This window comes from Callithrix jacchus, chromosome 2, assembly GCF_049354715.1.
Source record: "Callithrix jacchus isolate 240 chromosome 2, calJac240_pri, whole genome shotgun sequence".
Taxonomy (NCBI): Eukaryota; Metazoa; Chordata; class Mammalia; order Primates; family Cebidae; genus Callithrix; species Callithrix jacchus.
The window spans coordinates 130,097,320-130,118,173 of NC_133503.1; the positions used below are offsets into that span (position 1 = coordinate 130,097,320).

General features: G+C 37.9%; 1 protein-coding gene across 7 annotated transcripts in view; it reads right to left on the reverse strand.

The window, feature by feature from the left end:
* Window positions 1-284: 284 nt before the first annotated feature.
* Window positions 285-20,854, reverse strand: part of MSH3 (mutS homolog 3) — a 244,522-nt gene continuing 223,952 nt past the window's right edge. For all 7 annotated transcript variants that reach the window (XM_054252616.2, XM_078365272.1, XM_054252613.2 and 4 more), the window contains 3 exons: window positions 12,011-12,140; window positions 4,111-4,279; window positions 285-1,670 (listed from right to left, as the gene is read on the reverse strand). In XM_054252616.2, the coding sequence (XP_054108591.2) occupies window positions 1,559-1,670; window positions 4,111-4,279; window positions 12,011-12,140 (411 nt within the window). In that variant the 3' untranslated portion in view covers window positions 285-1,558. The remainder of the gene's footprint in view (window positions 1,671-4,110; window positions 4,280-12,010; window positions 12,141-20,854) is intronic.

A 20,854-nucleotide genomic window follows, 5' to 3' on the forward strand; every position in this document is an offset into this window, starting at 1 on the left:
GAGAACCTGACTATATGTTAGTATTTCTGGAGGGGTGGTAGAATCAATCAAACTACATCATACTCTAATTCCAATAAGGTTGGGAGTCAGAAAGCTGAAGAGTGACTGACTCAAAAGTGAAGCAACAACTTGGGGATACTGTATTGACTCCTCTGTCTGGGGTCACTGCTGGGATCACTGAAGGTAATAATCCAGAAGACGGTATTAGAAATATGTCCATCATATGTGGGGAAGACATTTAACTGAGCAGAAATAATAAAAGAGAGGAAAATAGGATGGAGAGCTTTTGTGCAAGATCATATATTTAGAAACAAAAAGAACACATGGATATGGGAAGCCAGATTGTAAGTGCTGTAAAAAACCCAGGGACACAGTTGAGCACGTGTTACCCTAAATTTGCAGGAAGGGAGCACTGTTATGAATCAACTAAGCTATAAGGCTCATTACTGGGAAGATCATACATCTGATATGTTGATGAACAGAAAGGTTCCAAATGAACAAGTTCACTCTTGTGTATTGCACTAGTCAAAGTAGCAACCTTAGTTTCATAATTACACCTAAAAACATGACAATTTCCAAATACCTAAAAACATCAAAATTCAATGGGACATACCATAATCTATAGCAAGTATTCATTAAATATTTATTACTCGAATGAATGACAAATAATTTCATCCAACAATCTTTAAACTGCTTAATCTGTGATAATATCTAACCTTTTAAATTTCATGACCTTATTCCTTCTGGGCTCTAGTTTTTAAAAGCTCGATAATTCTATTTCTTTTCTTTTTTTTTTTTTGAGATGGAGTCTTGCTCTGTTGCCCAGGCTGGAGTGCAGTGACATGATCCTGGCTCACTGAAACCTCTGCCTCCTAGGTTCAAGAGATTCTCCTGCCTCAGCCTCCCAAGTAGCTGGCACTACAAGCCTAATTTTTTTTTGTATTTTTAGTAGTATTTTTAGTACTTTGTATTCTTAGTAGAAATGGGGTTTTGCCATGTTGGCCAGGATGGTCTTGAACTCCTGATCTCAGGTGATCTGCCTGCCTTGGCCTCCCAAAGTGCTGGGATTATAGGCGTGAGCCACCATGCCCAGCCAATTCTTTTTATTTCTTGTCAAAAAGTCTTATGTTCTTGGTGGATAAACTGGTTGCATAATAAAACTATTTTAGTTCAAATGGAAAGATAGATTCCTGCCAGATTCACCCAGTTGCCAATTATCTGAAATGAAACAAATAAAAGTATGAAGTAAATTTTTATACCACCCTCCAAAAGCTTGTGAATTATATTCTACCACTTAAGGCTTTACTGGACTTACTGTCCATGAAATTTTCTAATTAAAAGTGGAAGTCTATTAAAGAGTGTTTATACTTAGAAAAGTTAGGAAGACAGGAACCTGAAAAAGACTGTCTTGAGAAAAACCTCTGTTTCCAATAGGAATATACCATGGTCATAATTTTATGCTCACATGTCACACAAAGATAGGCTGTTACTGGAGAGTTATTTTGTACAGTTGGTATTTTTAATTCTCCATTTTTTGTTCACAAATGTAGTCTTCATTTTAATGAGGAAGAGAAGTCTGTGTTTCTTCCATTTCCAACTCCTCTGTCCACTTCTGCAGGTCTTGTGCATTATGCATTGTCCATAACTTTGCAAAATACTTTAGTCTCTTCCTGGGGAAAAAGAAAATACTACTTATTTAATAAATGAAATTACTGGGGGACAATACATCTCATCGGAAGATATGAAAAGTCTATAACATTTGAATACCAGGCAGGCTCTATAGTTAGAAAGCTGTGTTGTCACCCTTCAGAGCTGCTACTATAATCAAGGGGCCCAGGTCATCAATCGCCACTACTGCCTCTGTGCCTTCTCCTAAAATCTCTACCCCCACCAACCCAGAGGGGAGAACCCGACCTCCTTCCCCTTCAAACTCTGCTAGAGGCTGGTGGTGTGTGCTTATTTGCACCTGAAGACAAAAAAACTCCTGTGACGTGTTCCCAGGATGAAAAGTAACACCAACCGAAGACAATACAGCTAATTACAGAGTAAAATATCAGCATACCATAGACTTACTTTTTTTTCTGCAGAATAGCAATCCAGTTGAGTATTTAGGGTCTGCAGCTAGAGTAACTGAGTTACAGTTACTGCTCCACCATCAAGTAGCTAGGTGACCCTGGGTTAGTGTCCTGTCCTTGCTGGCCTCCCTTTCCCCAAATATACCATGGGGATAAGGCTGCCATAAGGATGAAATGAGTTAATGTATGTAAAGCAATGAGCACAAGTAACTGGCACAGTGGGTAGGCTGCTGCAAATGACTGCTCAGAATGATTTCTACACACAGTAACCATTCAATATATAGTAACTATTATAACAAATCCACACTAAGGCCCAAGATTCTGTTTGATTTCTTTGATCTGCCCAAAGGAATTTATATAAGCACTTTTAGGAAAAAGGTAAAACAACAAATAGAGTATCTTCATAAAATTATCAGATTCCATTCCCATGCAACAACTTCTAATAATTCTCTTAACTTGTCAAAATAACTTCATGAATTTCAAAATGTCACTTACTAGTCAGAAGAGTTAAAATATTTACGAGTAATTTGTGAAAATTTTGGCTTTTGCTTTATAGGCTCTATAGCAGAAACAAGAATATATGAAAATATAGAAATTGCCATATTTTATTACTATCTTGCATATATTTATAAACAAATATAGAAATTGATGTATTTTGTTGCTATCTTGTGTATATATCCTTTGTAGTAAAGTTTTATTCTGGCTTTTTTTCAGAGAAAAAGAATAATAATAAGATGACAACTAAAGAGAATTTAAATTTGTCTCTGGACTTTGCAGAGGAAGAGGGTTAAGTTTATTTTTAAATTCTCACAAATAACTTTCCCTCAGGAAAAATTTTATATTAATCTGCCTTGTAACAGTTATAGGCTCAAACTGATCATGCCACTTTGCTTCTGTTTCGGCACTGTGATTTGGAAATGAGCCAGAAAAGAGTGTCACTAGAGGAGGCTGTGTGCCATTTGTAGAGCCCAGTACTCTGGAGTCGGTCAACTATAGTATACCAAAGTGGAAGAATGTAAGGCGGAAGCACAGGAGGGAGGAGGGAGGGAAAGAGAAGTTAATTGTACTACTGTACTTTGGTAGACAAGTTAGCAACTGTTTCTTTAGCTAGTTTGATAGGTATTACTATTTCAATATTGAAATCTAGTAATAATTCCCAGAATCAAAGAATACTCTTGGAGTATAACACAGGGACCACCAGTAGCCAGCCAAGATCTTTATTTAATCAACAATCTGTTCATCATGGTCATATAATTATCAACCAGGGTAGTAATGTCCTGTCCCCAGCACATCAGGCTCCCCAAGTATGGCAGTGGCGGGGCGGGCAGTAGGTAGATGGGGAGCTTATGTTGTTTTATAATTTTATATTTGGGAAACAAAAGGCTATAATTTACTATTTATTAATATGACATTTTCCTAGGAATATCTTTCTTCCAAAGTATATCTCAGGTTTACATTAACATTAGTTTATATACTGACTACATATTGGCTGGATAGCAAGGGTAAAGGTGGAAAATATTCCCATAAGCATTTAAAGTGACAGAAGCCAGTTTAGAATGAAAAATCTGTCACAATCTACAAAATAAGTGACATGTGGATATTGACTATGATTGCCTGTTATATAATATTATTTTCATTAATGTTCTGATAGAATTTCTGGATATAATCATTGCATATATGAATAAAATCTATGAATAAATGAAATCCTCTGTAGGTTCTAAATATCCTCAATAACCTTTGGCATAACTGAATGTTTAAAGCAACTAATGTGTTGGCACATATTAAGGAGTTAACTAAATTCTTTAGAAAAAAATGACTGAAAAACCAATTTAGCAACTTAATAATCATCTAATAAAGTTGGACTGAATTCACCTGAGCTTTGCAAGAGCTGTTTTCACTTCATCATATTAAATGGTTCAGAATATTTGAAGAGGTGCTTAAAAGTAGATCTGATGTTCATTTTCAGGACACTTCTCTTTCTTGGACAACTTAGGTTTTGTTACAAATGAAAAAAATGCAGCACAATCACTCTGACCTTTTTGTATTTATTAATCCTTCCAGCTCTTTTGACTTGTGAGCTGCTTTCTTCAAAATTTCTCCAGGAACATCTGCTAGTTTAGCCACATTTAATCCATAACTCCTTTCTGCAATTCCTCTAGTTATTTGATAAAGGAAAGTGACAAAATCAGGGACTTGTTCTTCACCTGTGAAATAAAGAAAAACAGAAAAAAGGATCAAACCGGTGCCTCAAAGCTGAAACAAATTAGAGGATTAAAAAGGACACGTAAACTCTCATAACTTTATTAAAACATACAATCTGAAAAAGAAATTCACTGTTCCTACTTGCCTGTTAGCTCCATTTATCAATCTGACATGTCTAGAAAAGGGTAAATACTGTTTTGAAATTGCTGTGTGCATGTAGGATCTATCTTTTAGCTCACTTAAAATAGTTTTTAACAATGATTCATTGCAAATTTGAACTGAATGACTATATTAAAAAGATAATGATTTTATTTATTAACTTTTTCAGAGATAGGGTTGCACTCTATCGTCCAGGCTGGAGTGCAGTGGCACAATCATACCTCACTGTAACCTCAAACTTCTGGGCTCAAGCAATCCTGCCTAGCCTCCTAAGTAGCTAGGACTACAGGCTCGTGCCACCACACTCAGCTATTTTTAAAATATTTTTTGTAGAGATCAGGTCTTGCTTTGTTGCTCAGGCTGGTTTCGAACTCCTGGCTTTAAACAATCTTCCCTCTTTGGTCTCTCAAAGTGTCGAGATTACAGGCATGAGCCACTGCACCGGGATGAGAATAATCTTAGTACATGGTTGATACAATATAATTTCTCCTTTTTATGTTTCTGAACAGAGTCTCACTCTGTCTCCCAGGCTGGAGTGCAGGGGCACAATCTTGGCTCATTAGCAGTCTCAACCTTCCAAGTTCAAGGCGATTGTCCCATCTTAGCCTCCTGAGTAGCTGGGACTACAGGTGCATAGCACTAGGCCTATCTGATTTTTTTTTTTTTTTATAGAGATAGGGTTTTGTCATGTTGCCCAGGCTGGTCTCGAACTTCTGGGCACAAGCGGTCACCCACCTCAGCCTCCCAAACTGCTAGGATTACAAGTATGAATCACTGTAGCAGGCCTATAATTTCTCCTTTAAAAACAGATAAGAAAATATTACATGTTGGACAATTTAAATAACAGGATTGAGATGTTCTGGTTTATTAAATATTCCTGTTAACCAAGAGTTATACATAGTGGATTCTGTTCAGTACCACTCAGATCCCACTTTCGACTAAAGAGTTTATTCCCTCAGCTGTCAGAAAGACCGTTAGCCTGCAACCCTCCACTGTCTGCCTTCTTTGGAAACTGCTGCAGGTAAAGGGAGGGGCTTTACCAAGACCACACCCCACTTTGGGGCAGTCTGCAACCAGTGACTGGTTGTTGCAGGTAGCATCTAAGATGGCCACCAAGGACCTCTGCTGGCTGGCGTTCCTGTGCTTGTGTCATTCCCTCTGTGTCATTCCTACCCAGTGACTCACTTCTAATGACTAGAATACAGTAAAAGTGATAAGATGTCACTTCAGAGATTAAGTCACAGAAACACTGGTTTCTGACTTGGGCACTCTTACTTTGTTGCCTGCCTGTTCTGAGGGAAGCCAGCCGCCAAGCTGTGTGTTGTCTATAGAGATGCTCACATGGAAACAAACTGATGTCTTCCACCAACAGTCAGCAACGGCCTTAGGCCTGCCAAAAGCCACTCAAGTGGGCTTGGAAGCAGATATTGGAGCAGCCATGTGAGTGGGCTGGGAAGCCTTGACATGGCTGCTTCCCTGATTGGTGACTGACTGTAGCCCTGTGAGGAACCAAGCTAGAGGTCTCTCACAGGGCGACAGTGTTCAGCCTTAGAGATGTTCAGCTAAGTTGCTCATGGGCTCCTGACTCACAGAAATTATGAGGTGATAAATATTTGTTGTTCTAAACTACTGTGTTTTAGGGGGTAATCTGCTGCACACTATTTGCAAATTACCCCAAACCAATAAAGACAACTAATAAAGAGTATAGAGGTCTATCCCTCTCACCCCAAGTTGAGGTAACTCTGAAGGACCATCCTAGCCTCAGAGCTCTCTGCAGGGCTGGCTGAAGCCTTTTGACTATAACACAGCCCAGCACTCTCAATGAACCTTATGAATGCAAATCTCAGAATCTGCTTCCTAGAGAACTCAGTCTCTCATATATATACACAGACATGAACTTAAAACTTTAAAAGAATCAGGATGTAATGAAGTACAATAATTACAATAAACCACTGCTTTGCAGTTTAAGCTAAAGCAGCTCAGGCTATTACATAACTTTTATTTTGAAATTCAACATAATTGTACTGTGCTGCAAAAATGTCCAAGGTGGACCATAGCTACAAAGATTTCTATAATCCCAGTGTACTTTTGAGTTTATTAAGAGCTTTTCCTCAATCATTATTTCATTTGATAGATGTGTATGTTTTCTTCTTTTATCAGTGAAAATTTAGAAAGCCAAAGACTGAACACAACAGTGAAAAAGGACAACGGATTTTCCCTGGCCCTCCTCTAAGAATTCAGCAACATACAGATGACAGCTTCCCAAGGGTGGGTGCTGAAGTGGGAGGTGGAAAGAATGCCAACTCACTCAGGAACACAGACCCAAACTGCCATCACGAGGCACTGAGAGCACCTTTTGGCCCCAAATGAAAGTTGAGGAACACACATGAAGAAGTGGGTGGGAAGAGATTTAGGAAGACACAGCTAGAAGCCAGGACTTGCAAACTTGGATAATTTTTTGTTATTCTTCAAAGTTCACAAGCGTAAGAGTGAAGTGAAAAGCAATAAGCAATTAAAAAAAAAGCCGTTTATCTTTAAGGCAGAAAAATAGTTTATCACTTCAACTGTGTTAGTCCCAACTGATCTCCCTGTCTCCAGCTCTGTGGTATAACCTAGATCCCAGGCTGACCTTTCTAAACAAGATCCATTCATCTGTCTGTCCATCTATCCATCTATCCAGGGAGCCTAATAACTGCCACCAAATCCCCCTTCTTAAAAATTTGTAATGACTTTTAAATATTTTGTTTTTATATAAATAGTATAGACAGTTGTAACAATGTTTATATATATAAAATGTATAACATAGCTACAAAATATATCTAACTTACATAAAATATTACACTTCTCTGAATACCTTAACATACAGTTGCTGAGTGTGTCATTATATGCCGGTCTCTACTTTAGTAGTAATTATGGTAGTTCTCACACGTTCAAGGTAAGGAACGAGACCACTCTTCCATAATCACCTGGGGGATCTCTTTTTGTAATGATGTATTCCTTTACCCTCTGTGTGGGGGAGAGGTGGCCGGGGGGGGGGGGGGCTGGTAGGATGGAAATATGGAGTCAGAGAACGTCACATGGGAGAGAATAAAATTTGTTTTATGAGTAAAAACTGTTTCTTTACAGGCTCACAGTAAAAGTTCTTGATGAGGATGTAACTACTTATAAGCTATGGCCATCTCTTAAATGGACATTATTAAAATGTTTACCTGGCACTGTTTAGAGTCAGTAGAATAATTCATGTTTCTGCCAATTACAGGGAAACATAGCAAGATGTATATTTAAGCCAAACTTCTCTAAGCAGTTCTTAAAGAGATGTGTGCTGACGAATAATTTCTGAAGTTGCTTTTAGAGCAGATTCATAAAAATTTAGGGGTAAGTGAAATTAGGTGACTTGTCCAAGATCATACAGATTGGAATAGACTAATACACAGTTTTCTTCTCTGTTCGTCCATTATTTTACCTATCACATCATGGGAATTAGACAGAGTATCTTAGAAGCCATCCAAAAGACCTGTGGGGCATTTTACTGATGACCTATGCAATGGCCTCTAACTTACACAGAAGAGGAGAAGTTGGGGGAGAGGTAACGGATGAAGCACATATATAGCCAGGAATAATACTGGAAGGCAGCAGGCAGTGGAGCACTGCTTCAAAATTCTAACTGAAAATGGTTTTCTATCCAAAGTTCTAACCCTGGCTGAACTATAAATTTGAACATGGAAGCTCTAGAGGTTTCTTTTTTTTTTTTTAACTTTTAAATTCAGGGGTACATGTGCAGGTTTGTTATATAGGTAAACTTGTGTCACGGGGGTTTGCTGTACTGATTAATCACCCAGGTATTAAGCCTAGTACCCATTAGTTATTTTTCCTGATCCCCTCCCTCCTACTGCTCTGCACCCTCTCTAGTAGGCCCCAGTGTGTGTGTGGTTTACCTCTCTGTGTCCACGTATTCTCATTATTTAGCTCCTACTTATAAGTGAAAACATGTGATACTTTGTTTTCTGTTCCTGCATTAGTTTGCTAAGGAAAATGGCCTCCAGTTCCAACCATATTCCTGCAAAGGACATGACCTTATTCTTTTTTTAAGGCTGGATGGTATTCCATGTTGTATTTGTACCACATTTTCTTTAACTAGTCTACCACTGATGGTAATTTAGGTTGATTCTATGTCCTGCTACTGTGAATAGTGCTGAAACAAATACATGTGTGCATGTGTCTTTTTGACACAATGATTTATATTTCTTTGGGTATATACCCAGTAATAGAATTGCTGGGTTGAATGGTAATTCTGTTATTAGGTCTTTGAGGAATCGTCACACTGTTTTCCATAATGGTTGAACTAACTCACACTCCCACCAATAGTGTGTAAGCATTCCTTTTTCTCCACCACCTCACCAGCACCTGTTATTTTTTGACTTTTTAATAATAGCCATTCTGACTGGTGTGAGATGGTATTTCACCGTGGTTTTTATTTTAATTTCTCTAATGATCAGTCAGCTTTTCCCATTCTAGACATAGGAATTGGAAAATATTTTATGACTAAGAGGCCAAAAGCAATGGCAACAAAAGGAAAAACTGACACATGGGACATAATTAAACTAAAGAGCTTTTGTACAGCAAAAGAAACTACGAACATGGTAAAAAGGCAACCTACAGAATGGGAGAAAATGTTTGCAAACCATGGATCTGACAAAGGTCTAATACTCAGCACCTATAAGGAACTTATATACATTTTAAGAAAAAAACCAAACCCATTAAAAAGTAGGCAAAGGACATCAACAGATACTTTTCTAAAGAAGACATACATGTGGCCAAGAAGCATGTGAGACATTTTCATTCATGAAAAATCTCAAAACTTTTACCTCCTTTAGTTGATATAAGTAGTAGCCTATTCAACATTTATTCCACCCCTAAGAAAACCCTAATTTTAAAAGAAATTAACTTGCTAATCAGTTAACTCAGGGGACTGGGTATTCAATGCCAGCTCCAGAAGTTGATGCTGATTCATCTAGGCCCATCAAAATCACCCCTGCCATCCTCTGCTAAGGAGTGTTTTAAGAAGGAGCCTGTTACTCAATTCTGAAAATGGGATGAGGCAATCATGAGATACTGGAAGGCATCTGAGAAAAAGTTCCCTTGTTCTAAGAAAGAGTTACCAGGAAATGCTGGTCTCTTTTCTCCCTTTGGACATCCTGGACATGATGCCAGGAAGAACTGCAGCCACTGTCACTAGCCTGATGATAAAGCTTGTCAGGCAGGAAGACAGAGACTGGGAATTATAAAAAGGAGGAGCTGAAACCCACTCTTCCTCTGGAGTTCATGGAACATGGGATTATATATACTGCATCCTTGTTGTCTGAGCCAGTGTGAGATTGAGTGTTTTGTTCCTTACAATCACATGCTCAGAAGAGGGGTAAGGGAACTCCTAGGATGTCGGCAAGGCAGGCAGGATGACAGCTGTGCAGCAGGCCCAGACAGCAGCCAGTTCAGATGAGCAGGAGGACAAAGGGCTCCAGGGGAAGGGCCACAGTGGGACAAATGGGAACCAGTAGGTTCAGCTGTATGGAAAAACATCTAGAGAGGCATTTTACAAAGCTATTGGAGGATACAGGAAAATTCAGCTATAGACTCAGAAACAAAACAAAACAGAATGAAAAAATAAGGACAGTCAATTCTTATTTTTGAGAAAATAGAAAATGTTGTAAAACAAAAAAATGCACTTGTCTCCATACTTGGCTCATCAGTAAGCAATACTTAACATGGCAATAATAATGAACACAACAAATACGAATGACATACAATACATGTGAAATGATATATTAGAAGGACAGAGGAAGGGAAAACTGAAGAATCTCAACTAACACAATGAGAGGTTCATCCATAATGTGTCAATTTGATGAATCAAGAGACAGGAAAATATGCATAATACTCAGAAATACAACAGAAATGGAGAAAAGTGTTGAAAGTAGTTGCCTTGGGTCTAGGATGGGGAAGGACATGAACTGAAAGGATGGAAGCTTGTCAGCAGGAGCCTTGTAGTACCACTGAATTTTAAACATTATGTTCATTGATAAAAATTAAAATCAGCTAGACAAGGTATTAGAGCATCCTATAATCCCAGCACTTTGGGAGGCCAAGGCAGGAGGATCGCTTGAGTTCAAGAGTTTGAGACCAGCCTGGGCAACACAGTAAGAGCCCGCCTCTACAGAAAATACAAAAATCAGCCAGGTGTGGTAGTAGTGTATGCCTGTAGTCCCAGCTACCAGGGAGGCTGACATTGGAGGATCACCTGGACCCATGAGATTGAGGCTGTAGTGAGCTGTGATTGGGCCACTGCTTTCTAGCCTGGATGGCAGTGAGACCCCATCTCAAAAAAATAAAATAAAATAAAATAAATTAAAATAAATAAAATAAAATGTCCAGAACACTTAAGGGAAAGGTACAATGCTCTGTGTTAGTTTTCAGTTCATATCAAATGCTTATTAGCAGCACTGACTCCTCTTCCCTGTTGGTGAACTCTATTCTCTTTGTCCCAAGGGTTTTAGCTCAAGTCTCCTCTTGTCACTCTGGATACAGATTAATAGACACAAAACTACTTCCATGTGAGAATTTATGATGTGTTTTCCAAGACTGCATTGTGGTGAAAGGCAGGAACTGCCTAACATTACATTTATCTTAGGCCCAGTGCTTTGTTTTATTTGGGCCAGTTGCCTGATTTCTTTTTCAGGTCCATCCTTATTACTTTTCCAAAATAAAATTTGGACTCTGGAGTATCTTACATGATGGATTTTTCCATTGTAGCATACCAATTGCGTAAACCATCATAGGCCTACAGGCTAGTAGCTTAAAACAATTACTACTGAACAGAAAAAAAAATGCTAAAGTCTACTATATTACTTATTGCTCTTAAATTTATTGCTATTGGAGAACAGTGTTCTTTTTCATAAAATGTCCCATTTCAGTGACACTAATTATAGAAAAATATTGTAGATTTTCCCCATAGCAGATCTGGCAGAGGAGAACAGAAGAGAACCCAGAAGCAGAAGTGAATTCTAGGCTCGTTTTAGCCCCAATCTAAGTGGTTGACATGGTCAAACCGCTTTACCGGTCTGAGATTCAGTTTCCTTGTAATATTAAAATAAAAACTCACATCCAGTACAGTATATGGCCCTTAGTAAGTTATGATATTTTGGGGAAAATATTGAGCATTTTAGAAAGATGACTAATTATACTCTGCAATTGAAATACTGAGATGAATCATGTAAGAGTATAAGGCACTAAGAGGAAAACCTAAGTGCTCCCTCCACCCACACCCCATTCCTGTAAAAAAAGAGAAAAGGGTTACCACGACAAATGAGACAAGGAAGACCAGAGAAGGACTCAGAGACAGCAAGGATAAATGTAAATTCTACTTGACCTAAAGCCTAGCGAAAATGAATCTTGACAAATGTTATTTATAGCTAACGTTCACAGCTTTCATTATTAATAAGCAGTAAGTTCATGTTCCAACAAACTTTGAGTTATCAAACATGAAAACCAATATTTGTACCAACTGCAGAAATATTTCATACCTGGAGGCAGTCTGCTTTCATCCTCACTGACCAAGAAGCCCATGTGGTAATTCCCCACCTGGTGTGAGTAATTTTTTTCTAGTTCACAAACTGGCGGATAATGGGTGACAAACAGGGTTAAGGATTTCACCTAAAGCAATAAGACAGAATAAATGTTATTTCATTTTGAAATTTTATTTTAATTAAAATCTGTCTTCAACTTTCTTTTGAAAAATGTTAAATCTTCCTGAAAGTCACAAGTAAAGGACAATGACCAACTATTATATACTCTTTATCCAGATAATCAATTGTTAATATTTGCCATATTCCCCTTCTTCTTCCCCCCACTCCAGAGACGTTTTTTTCCTGAACCATCTAAGAATTAGTTGCAGGTATTATACTTCATCTCTAAATATTTATGATTCTATCTTCTAAGAACAAAACATCCTATTTAACTAGAATACAATTATTACACTCAAGAAATATATTACTATTATATACATAGTTCCTAAACTTCCCTAATTATCACAACAATGTGCCCCCCCTTCCTCTTTTGTCTTTCGTGACATGGACATTTTTGAAATACAAAGTATTCTTTAGTACAGGAATAGAGTGTGGATGGAGGGGGCACTTATGCTGTTTTGCATAACGTCTTTCAATTTGGACTTTGCTATTTCCTCCAGACATCACTGCCAGTAAGGACTAAGCTCTGATTTTCCATCTTGCCCAAATTCCTACCTAAGGGGTTTCAGGAGTCATGCCCTGCAAACCATGGATTCTCATCAGGTGGGTCTTATTGGACTGTGTATATTGTGACTTGCTTTTCAATATGACACTGGCATAACCCTGATCACCTTGGGCACATATTCTCAGGACCTCCTGAGGGCTGTATCATGGGCTATGGTCACTCATATTTGGCTCAGAATAAATCTCTTCAAATATTTTACAGAGTTTGACTCTTTGTTAACACTAGGAATATTCCATGTATATGTAGGTGATGGATCATTCCCAGTGCATCACATCAGGAGGCACATGATGTCAATTTCAACCATAACTGGGGATGCTGAATTTGGTTATCTGGTTGAAGTGGGTGCCCACCAGATTTTTTTCACTATAGCTCTTCTCTTTGTAATTAATAAATAACCTGTGTCATGATAATTTAAGATATATGAATATTCTTTTCTTCAACAATCTTTCATCAAAGGTTTTATAATCTATTGATCATCACTGCCTGAATCAGTTATTATTACAGTGATTATTAAATGTTGATTAATAAATGTTGATTAAAAAATTCTTCCTACATTTATTCTTTGGCATTCTGTAAAGCAGCACTTTCACTTCTCCCCACTCACTTCCACCATTTTAAAATTTATTTTTGTTACTGTCAGTATGAATTCTTTATTAACAAATTTTTTTTCTTTAGGGACAGGGTCTCACTCTGTTATTCATGCTAGACTGCAATGCATAATCATAGCTTATCGTAACTTCAAACTCCTGTACTCAAGGGATCCTCCCACCTCAGTTTCCCAAGTAGTTAGGACTACAGGTGTGTGCCACTATGTCCAGCTAGTTTTTAATTTTAATTTTTATTTTTGTAGAGAGGGGTCTGACTATGTTGCCTAGGCTGGTCTTGAACCTGGGCTCAAGTGGTCCTTCTGCTTCGGACTCCCAAAGTGCTAAGATTATAGGTGTGAGTCACTGCACCCAGTCTCATGGATTCTTTAGTAAGCATTATTTTAAAACATATTTTATGTATTCTAGAAACCCCTAAGTAAAGGAAAGTTAATATCAATCTTAGCCTAAATATTGGCAGAAGGAGGTAATTAGATCAAATAATTTCAGTTTTGATTCAAAGGCCATTCACCTTATTAAAAGTCTGCCTTCTTCTGATAACAATGACAAAGAAACCTATTAAGGCAGGATTTCTTTAAGAAACTGTGCTTAAAATCTGCTCTGAGGGAATCTTAGGACCACTTATCTCCCTGGTGCTCCTTCTCGAGCTGACAAGCATTTTTAGCTGGAAGACCTAAGGGTCTGGGATCCAACACTGTGCTCCTCAACGCTGTTCTAGACCTGCAGCAGCAACACATGACCTCCCCTACTGCTCCCTCTCTTATCTCTCTTCCCTATCCAAAGATGAGAAAGAACCATGAAAATAAAGATTTTCATCCATAAAAAGGTCAGGGAGGTTTCTGGTTTCCAGTCTAGCATATAAGAAGCTTGGAGGTTGCCTCTCCATCACAAGGAAAAAGCAGACCAAACTGAAAAATCAACAACTCTTCTTAGATCTGGAAGAGAAATGAAGTCACAGGCAAACCACCGCCCCCTCAAATTAGAGATAGACAAGCAGATACAAAGAATCACAACTTTCCTGAGCTAAAATGCAGGCAAAAGCCTCTGAAGAAATCAGTATCAGGGTAGGAAAACTGGAAGTGGAACTGGTCAATTGCTGGAGGCTCAGTGTCAACAAGTCTGAGTCAAAAAGTCCAGAGGAGCCAGGCGCGGTGGCTCAAGCCTGTAATCCCAGCACTTTGGGAGGCCGAGGCGGGTGGATCATGAGGTCAAGAGATCGAGATCATCCTGGTCAACATGGTGAAACCCTGTCTCTACTAAAAATACAAAAAATTAGCTGGGCACTGTGGCGCGTGCCTGTAATCCCAGCTACTCAGGAGGCTGAGGCAGGAAAATTGTCTGAACCCAGGAGGCGGAGGTTGCGGTGAGCCGAGATCGTGCCATTGCACTCCAGCCTGGGTAACAAGAGCGAAACTCCGTCTAAAAAAAAAAAAAGGTCCAGAGGAACCAAGTCATGGGAGAAAGGGGCACACTTTTGTGAGTTTTACTTCCAGGAGTTCCACTTGGTTCTCACAATAAATATTGGAGTAAATTCCGCTTATGCTTCAGGTAAGGGGAAGAAGGAAATAATTATTTTGAAATGCACCAGGGCACGCTGTTCTTAACAAGGCCTACCCTCAGAAGAAACTACTTAAGCAGAGCCTAACCTGCTGAGGTTTTATCAGAGCCTAACCTACCTGTGGGGAGGGACTCAACTCTAGCCTCCTCTAGCCAATCACATAGGAGAGAGGAAATACCCAACTCCAGCCCACTCTAGCCTTCCTATCCCACCTGAGGGGTGGGAGGGAGGTAAGACTGAGACTTAATCATAGGACTCCTCCCGTAGCCCTTACCACCACATTACTAAAAGCTAATTTACAGTAGTTCCTTTTATCCAATACATCATCGCCAGCCGTCAAGAAAAAGTCACAAGACATACTAAAAGTAAAAACCTACAAATGTGAAGAGACAGAGCAAGCATTAGAACCAGACATAGCTATGGCAGGGATGTTGGAATTATCAGACTGGGAATTGGAAGCAATGGATGAGTGTGCTAAGGGCTCTATGGATAACACAGACAGCATGAAAGAACAGATGGGCAATGTAAGCACAGAGATGCATATTCTAAGAAAAAATTCAAAAGGGAACACCAGAGATGAAAAACACTGTGACGGAAATGAAGAATGTGTTTGATGAGCTTACTGGTAGACTGGACACAGCTGAGGAAAGAATCTCTGAGCTTGAGGACATCTTAATAGAAACCTCCAAAATAGAAATGCAAAGAGAAAAAGACTAGAAAAAAACAGAATATCCAGAAAGTTTGGGGCAACTACAAAAGATATAACAGAGAGCTAATGAGAACACCAGAAAGAAAATAAAGAGAGAAAGAAACAGAAGAAATATTTAAAACAATAATGACTGAGAATTTCCCCAAATTAATGTCAGACACAAAACCACAGGTCTAGGAATCTCAGGGAACACCAAAAAGAATAAATGTCCCCAAAACCACACCTAGACAAATCATATTCAAACTACAGAAAACCAAACATAAAGAAAAAAAAAATACTGAAGCCAGAGGGAAGAAACACCTTATCCACACAAGCTCAAAGATAAAAATTACATCTGACTTCTCAGGAACCACACAAGCAAGAAAAAAGTGACATAAAATTTAAAAAAAACAAAAAACCTCACCAACCTAGAATTCTGCACCTTGCAAAATAATCCTTCAAAAGTGAAGAAGAAATAAAGACATTCTCAGACAAACAAAAATTGAGGATTTGTAGCCAGCAGATCTATCCTGAAATGTTTAAGAAAAATTCTTTAGAAGGAAGGAAAATGATAGGGGTAAGAAACTTGTATCTACATAAAGAAAAGTGCAGCACTGAAGAAGGAATCGGTGAAAGCAAAAAAACCTATTTTTCTTATTTTTAATGGATCTAACATAACATATTGTTCAAAATAATAGCAATAGTATATGTGATATTATATATGTCTATGTATACATATGCTTATGTACACTTATGTATAAGTGAAATGAATGACAGTGATGGTACAAAGGATGGAAGAATGTAATCAGGGTTATTTTGTTAATAAAATAAGTGCATTACCCATAAAGCAGTATAGTGTTATTTGAAAGTGGACTTGGATTAATTGTAAAAGTGTATTTGAAAAATCTAGGGCAACCACTAGGAAAAGTAAAACAAGAAATACAACAGATATGCTAAGAAAGGGGAGAAAACAGCTGGGCATAGTGCCATGCACCTGTACTCCCTGCTACTTGGGAGGCTGAGGTGGGATGATCATATATATATATATATGCACTACACATATATATGTGAGGAAGATATATCATGTTAACATTAAAGAAAGCTGAAGCAGCTATATTAATTTCTAAAGAAAACTGGAGTAGCTACAATAATTTGAGACAAAGCAGACTTCAGAGCAAGCAAATTTGTCAGGGATAAAGAAGGATATTATATAATGAAAAAGGGATGAATTTTCCAAGAAGACATAATATCCTTAACATGTATGCATCTAACAAGAGAATGTCAAACTACATGAGGCAAAAGCTGATAGAACTGCGAAGAGAAACAGATGAATATACTACTATAGTTAGAGACATCAAAATTCTTCCATCTGAAACAGACAGATTCAGCAGGCAGAAAATCAGTAAAGACATAGTTGAATTCAACAACACCATCAATCAACTAGACATGATTTATATCTATAGATACTTCATCCAGCAGCTGAATACGCATTCATTTCAAGCCAACATGGAACATGCACCAAGAAAGACCACATTCTGGACCATGAAACACATGTTGACAAATTTAATATAATAAAAATCATACAATATTTGATCTCAGACCACAGTGGAATTAAACTAGAAATCAATAACAAAAAGGTAACTGGAAAATCCCCAAATACATGGAGACTAAACAACACATTCTTAAAAAACATATGGGTCAAAAAGGAAATAATGAGAAATTTAAGATATTTGGAACTAAATAAAAACAGGAAGCACACCTTATCAAAATTTGTGGAATGCAGCAAAAACAATGCATAGAAGAAGAACATTTATAGGAATGGTGGCTCCCACCACTTTGGGAGGCCAAGGCTAGAGGATCACTTGAGCCTAGAAATGCCAGACCAGCCTGGGCAACATAGTGAGACACTCATCTCTGCAAAAAATAAAAATAAAATTATCTGGGTGTTGTGGCATGTGCCTGTAGTCTCAGCTACGTGGTAGTCTGAGGCAGAAGGATCACTTGAGCCCACGGGGTCGAGGCTGCAGTAGGCCATGTTCATGCCACTGCAGTCCAGCCTAGGCAACAGACCACGACTCTGTCTCAAAAAAGGGGAGGGGAGGAAGGAAAGAAAAGAAAAAAAGAAGAAGAAAAAAAATTATAGCACTGAACACATTAGAAAAGAAAAATTTAAAATCAATAATCTAAGCTTCCATTTTAGGACACAAGAAAGAGAAGAGCAAAAATAAGCTAAAGAAAAAAGAATAAAAATTAGAGCAGAAATCATTGAAATTAAAACAAGAAAGCAATGGGGAAAATAATCAATAGAACCAAATGCCGGTTCTTTGAAAACTGATAAGCTTCTAGCCAAGGTAACTAAGAAAAAAGAGAAAAGACACAAATGGCTAATATCAGAAATGAAAAGGACAACACTATGGATGCTATGGACAATCAAAAGGATAATAAGGGAATACTATGACCAACTCTATGTCCACAAATTTGGTAACCTTGGTGAAAATTTTCTGAAAAACATTTCCTTAAAAGGCACAATCAGCCAAATTGCACACGAGAAAAAACAGAAAATCTGAATAGGTTTATCTATTGAAGAAACTGAGTCAATGGCCTTCCAAAAACAAAAAGCATAGGCCCAGATGGCTTCACTGGTGAATTCTAACAAACATTTAAGAAAGATATTTTACCAATTCTCTACAGTTTTGTTCAGAGGATAGGAGAAGAGTATATACTTTCTAACTCATTCTATGAATTACCTTAATATCAAAACCAAAGACATTATAAGAAAACTACAAGCCAATATTGCTCTTGAGCATAGATGCAAAAATCCTCAAAAAATATTAGCAAAATGAATCCAACAATGTATAAAAAGAAAAACAGACCATAACCAAGTAGGACTCATCCTAAGTGTGCAATACTCATTCAACATTTGAACACCAGTTAATGTAATCCATCACAATCAATGGCTAAAGAAGAAAAAGCATATGATCATATCAACAGATGCACAGAAAGCATGTGACAAAACCTACACCATTCAAGATAAAAACTCTCAGTAAACTTGGAACTGAGGAGAACTTCCTCAATTTGATAAGGAATATCCACAAACAACCTATAGCTAACATCATACTTAGTGGTGAAAACTTTCCCACTAAGATCAAAAACAAGGCAAGGATATCCTTTCTCACTACTCCTTTTCAACACTGTTACTGAACATCCTAGCTAGTGCAGTAAGACAAGAAAAAAAAATAGATTGTGAAGAAAGCAGCCAAACTGTCTGTAGCTGACATGACGGCCTATGTAGGAAATTCAAAAGAACTGACAAACATACACACAGACTGGAATTAGCAATGTTGTAGGATACAAGGTTAATATAAAAAATGAATATACTTTTGTATATTAGTTTCTATAATGTAGATTCTATAATGATTAAAGCTCCTGAGTTACATCTTTCTGCAAATAAATTTTTTAAAGCAAAACAAAAAATTCCTTTTAAAAAAAGTGTTGTAATTACCTGTGTAATCTAAACAAATGTTTAAACAAAACCTGAGTCTCTCTTGGGTCTTCACTGCCAAAATAACAAAGAAAGGAAAGAATGCTGGGCACAGTAACTCATGCCTATAATCCCAGAACTTTGGGAAGCCAAGGCAGGTGGATCACTGGAGGGAGCCCAAGAGTTCAAAACTAGTCTGGGCAACACGGTGAAACTCTGTCTATAAAGAAAATACAAAAATTAGCTGGGCAAGGTTGGTGTGTGCCTGTAGTCCCAGCTACTTGGGAGGCTGAAGTGGAAGGATCACCTGGACCTAGGAAAGCTGAGGCTGCAGTGAGACATGATCATGCCACTGCACTGCAGCCTGAGTGACAGAGTGAACCCCTGTCTCAAAAACAACAATGAAAACAAAAACAAAAACAAAAACAGAGGACGAGGAGGAGAAAGAAGAGGAGGAAGAAGAAGAACAACAACAGTTGTGCCTAAAAGGGCCATAGCTAGGTGCAACCTATTTGCTGCACAAACTGTGTTGGATGCACACCTGAGGATAAAGCCATTAAGAAGTTTGTCATTTGAAATACAGTACAAGGTAGAGATGTCAGGGACATTTCCAAACTGAATGTCTTTGATGTCTATGTGCTTCCCAAGCAGTGTGAAACTATATTACTGCAGGAGTTATGCCACTCACAGCAAGGTGGTCAGGAACCATTCTCATGAAGCCTAGAGGACCAAACAACCCCACTCCAATTCAGATCTGAGGATGCTGCCCCATGATCTCCATGAATGTATGAATCTGAGTCTCTAGGGACAGAAGAAAAACTATCTTCTGGAAAAAAATTAAATGAAAATTAAGCTTTAAAAACAAAACCAAACCCCAAAACACCAAGGGCAACAAAAGGCTAAAGAAAAAGAAATTTTATGTCTGTGTTGCTTTTTGAAAAGAAATATTAAAAATATGCCTTTATTGGCTATTTAAGGAAGAGAGAATAATGAAAATGGGGGAAGACACAATGATAAAGGAGAAAGAAAATGGGGGGAGAAAAACATCTAAGAAAGACCACAGAGAAGAGAAGGGCAGGTGCCATGAGGAGATTTGAAAGGCAAAGACCAAAATGAACAACATAGAGAAAGTAAACTGAAAGGGAGAATTAGATGGAAATGACAGGGATGGAAAGTTTGACACAAACAAAATTTCACATTAAAGTTGAGAAATGCACCCTGAAAAAAGGAGACATGCGTGGAAGGAATGATGTTACTACATCAGATAGAGACACAAAGAGATGAAATCAAAGATCTCACACTGAGATCTTTCAAGATGTTGGTGAAAAAAAAAAAGGATATCACAAAGTAGAAATGGCACTATCTCCTTGTTTTTCCCTCGAGGGATTTGGCTGTAGATGGATGGTACCTGTTCTTGATTTAGGGTTGACCAAGGATAATAAGGTACAATTCTGGATGAAAATATTGCCAGGGAGGCCTTTTTCGTACAAGCAGATTTATACTGAATTAGCAAGAAAAAGGAACATATATCAAACAACTACAAACATTATTTAGGGTCAATTTGTCTGAATTCAATGTGTAGCATTCTAATGATCACTTGCAGGGCTGTAGTCAATTATAAAAAAGATAATTTTGAGTATTTGGAGATTGCAATCAGGAAGTAAGGTGTATATTATGTATCATCCATGTACAAAAGGGTATTCAGGGATTGCATAATGGTATCATGACTACAGTCAATAATAATATGTATTTCAAAATAACTAAGAAAATAAATTTCAAATGTCT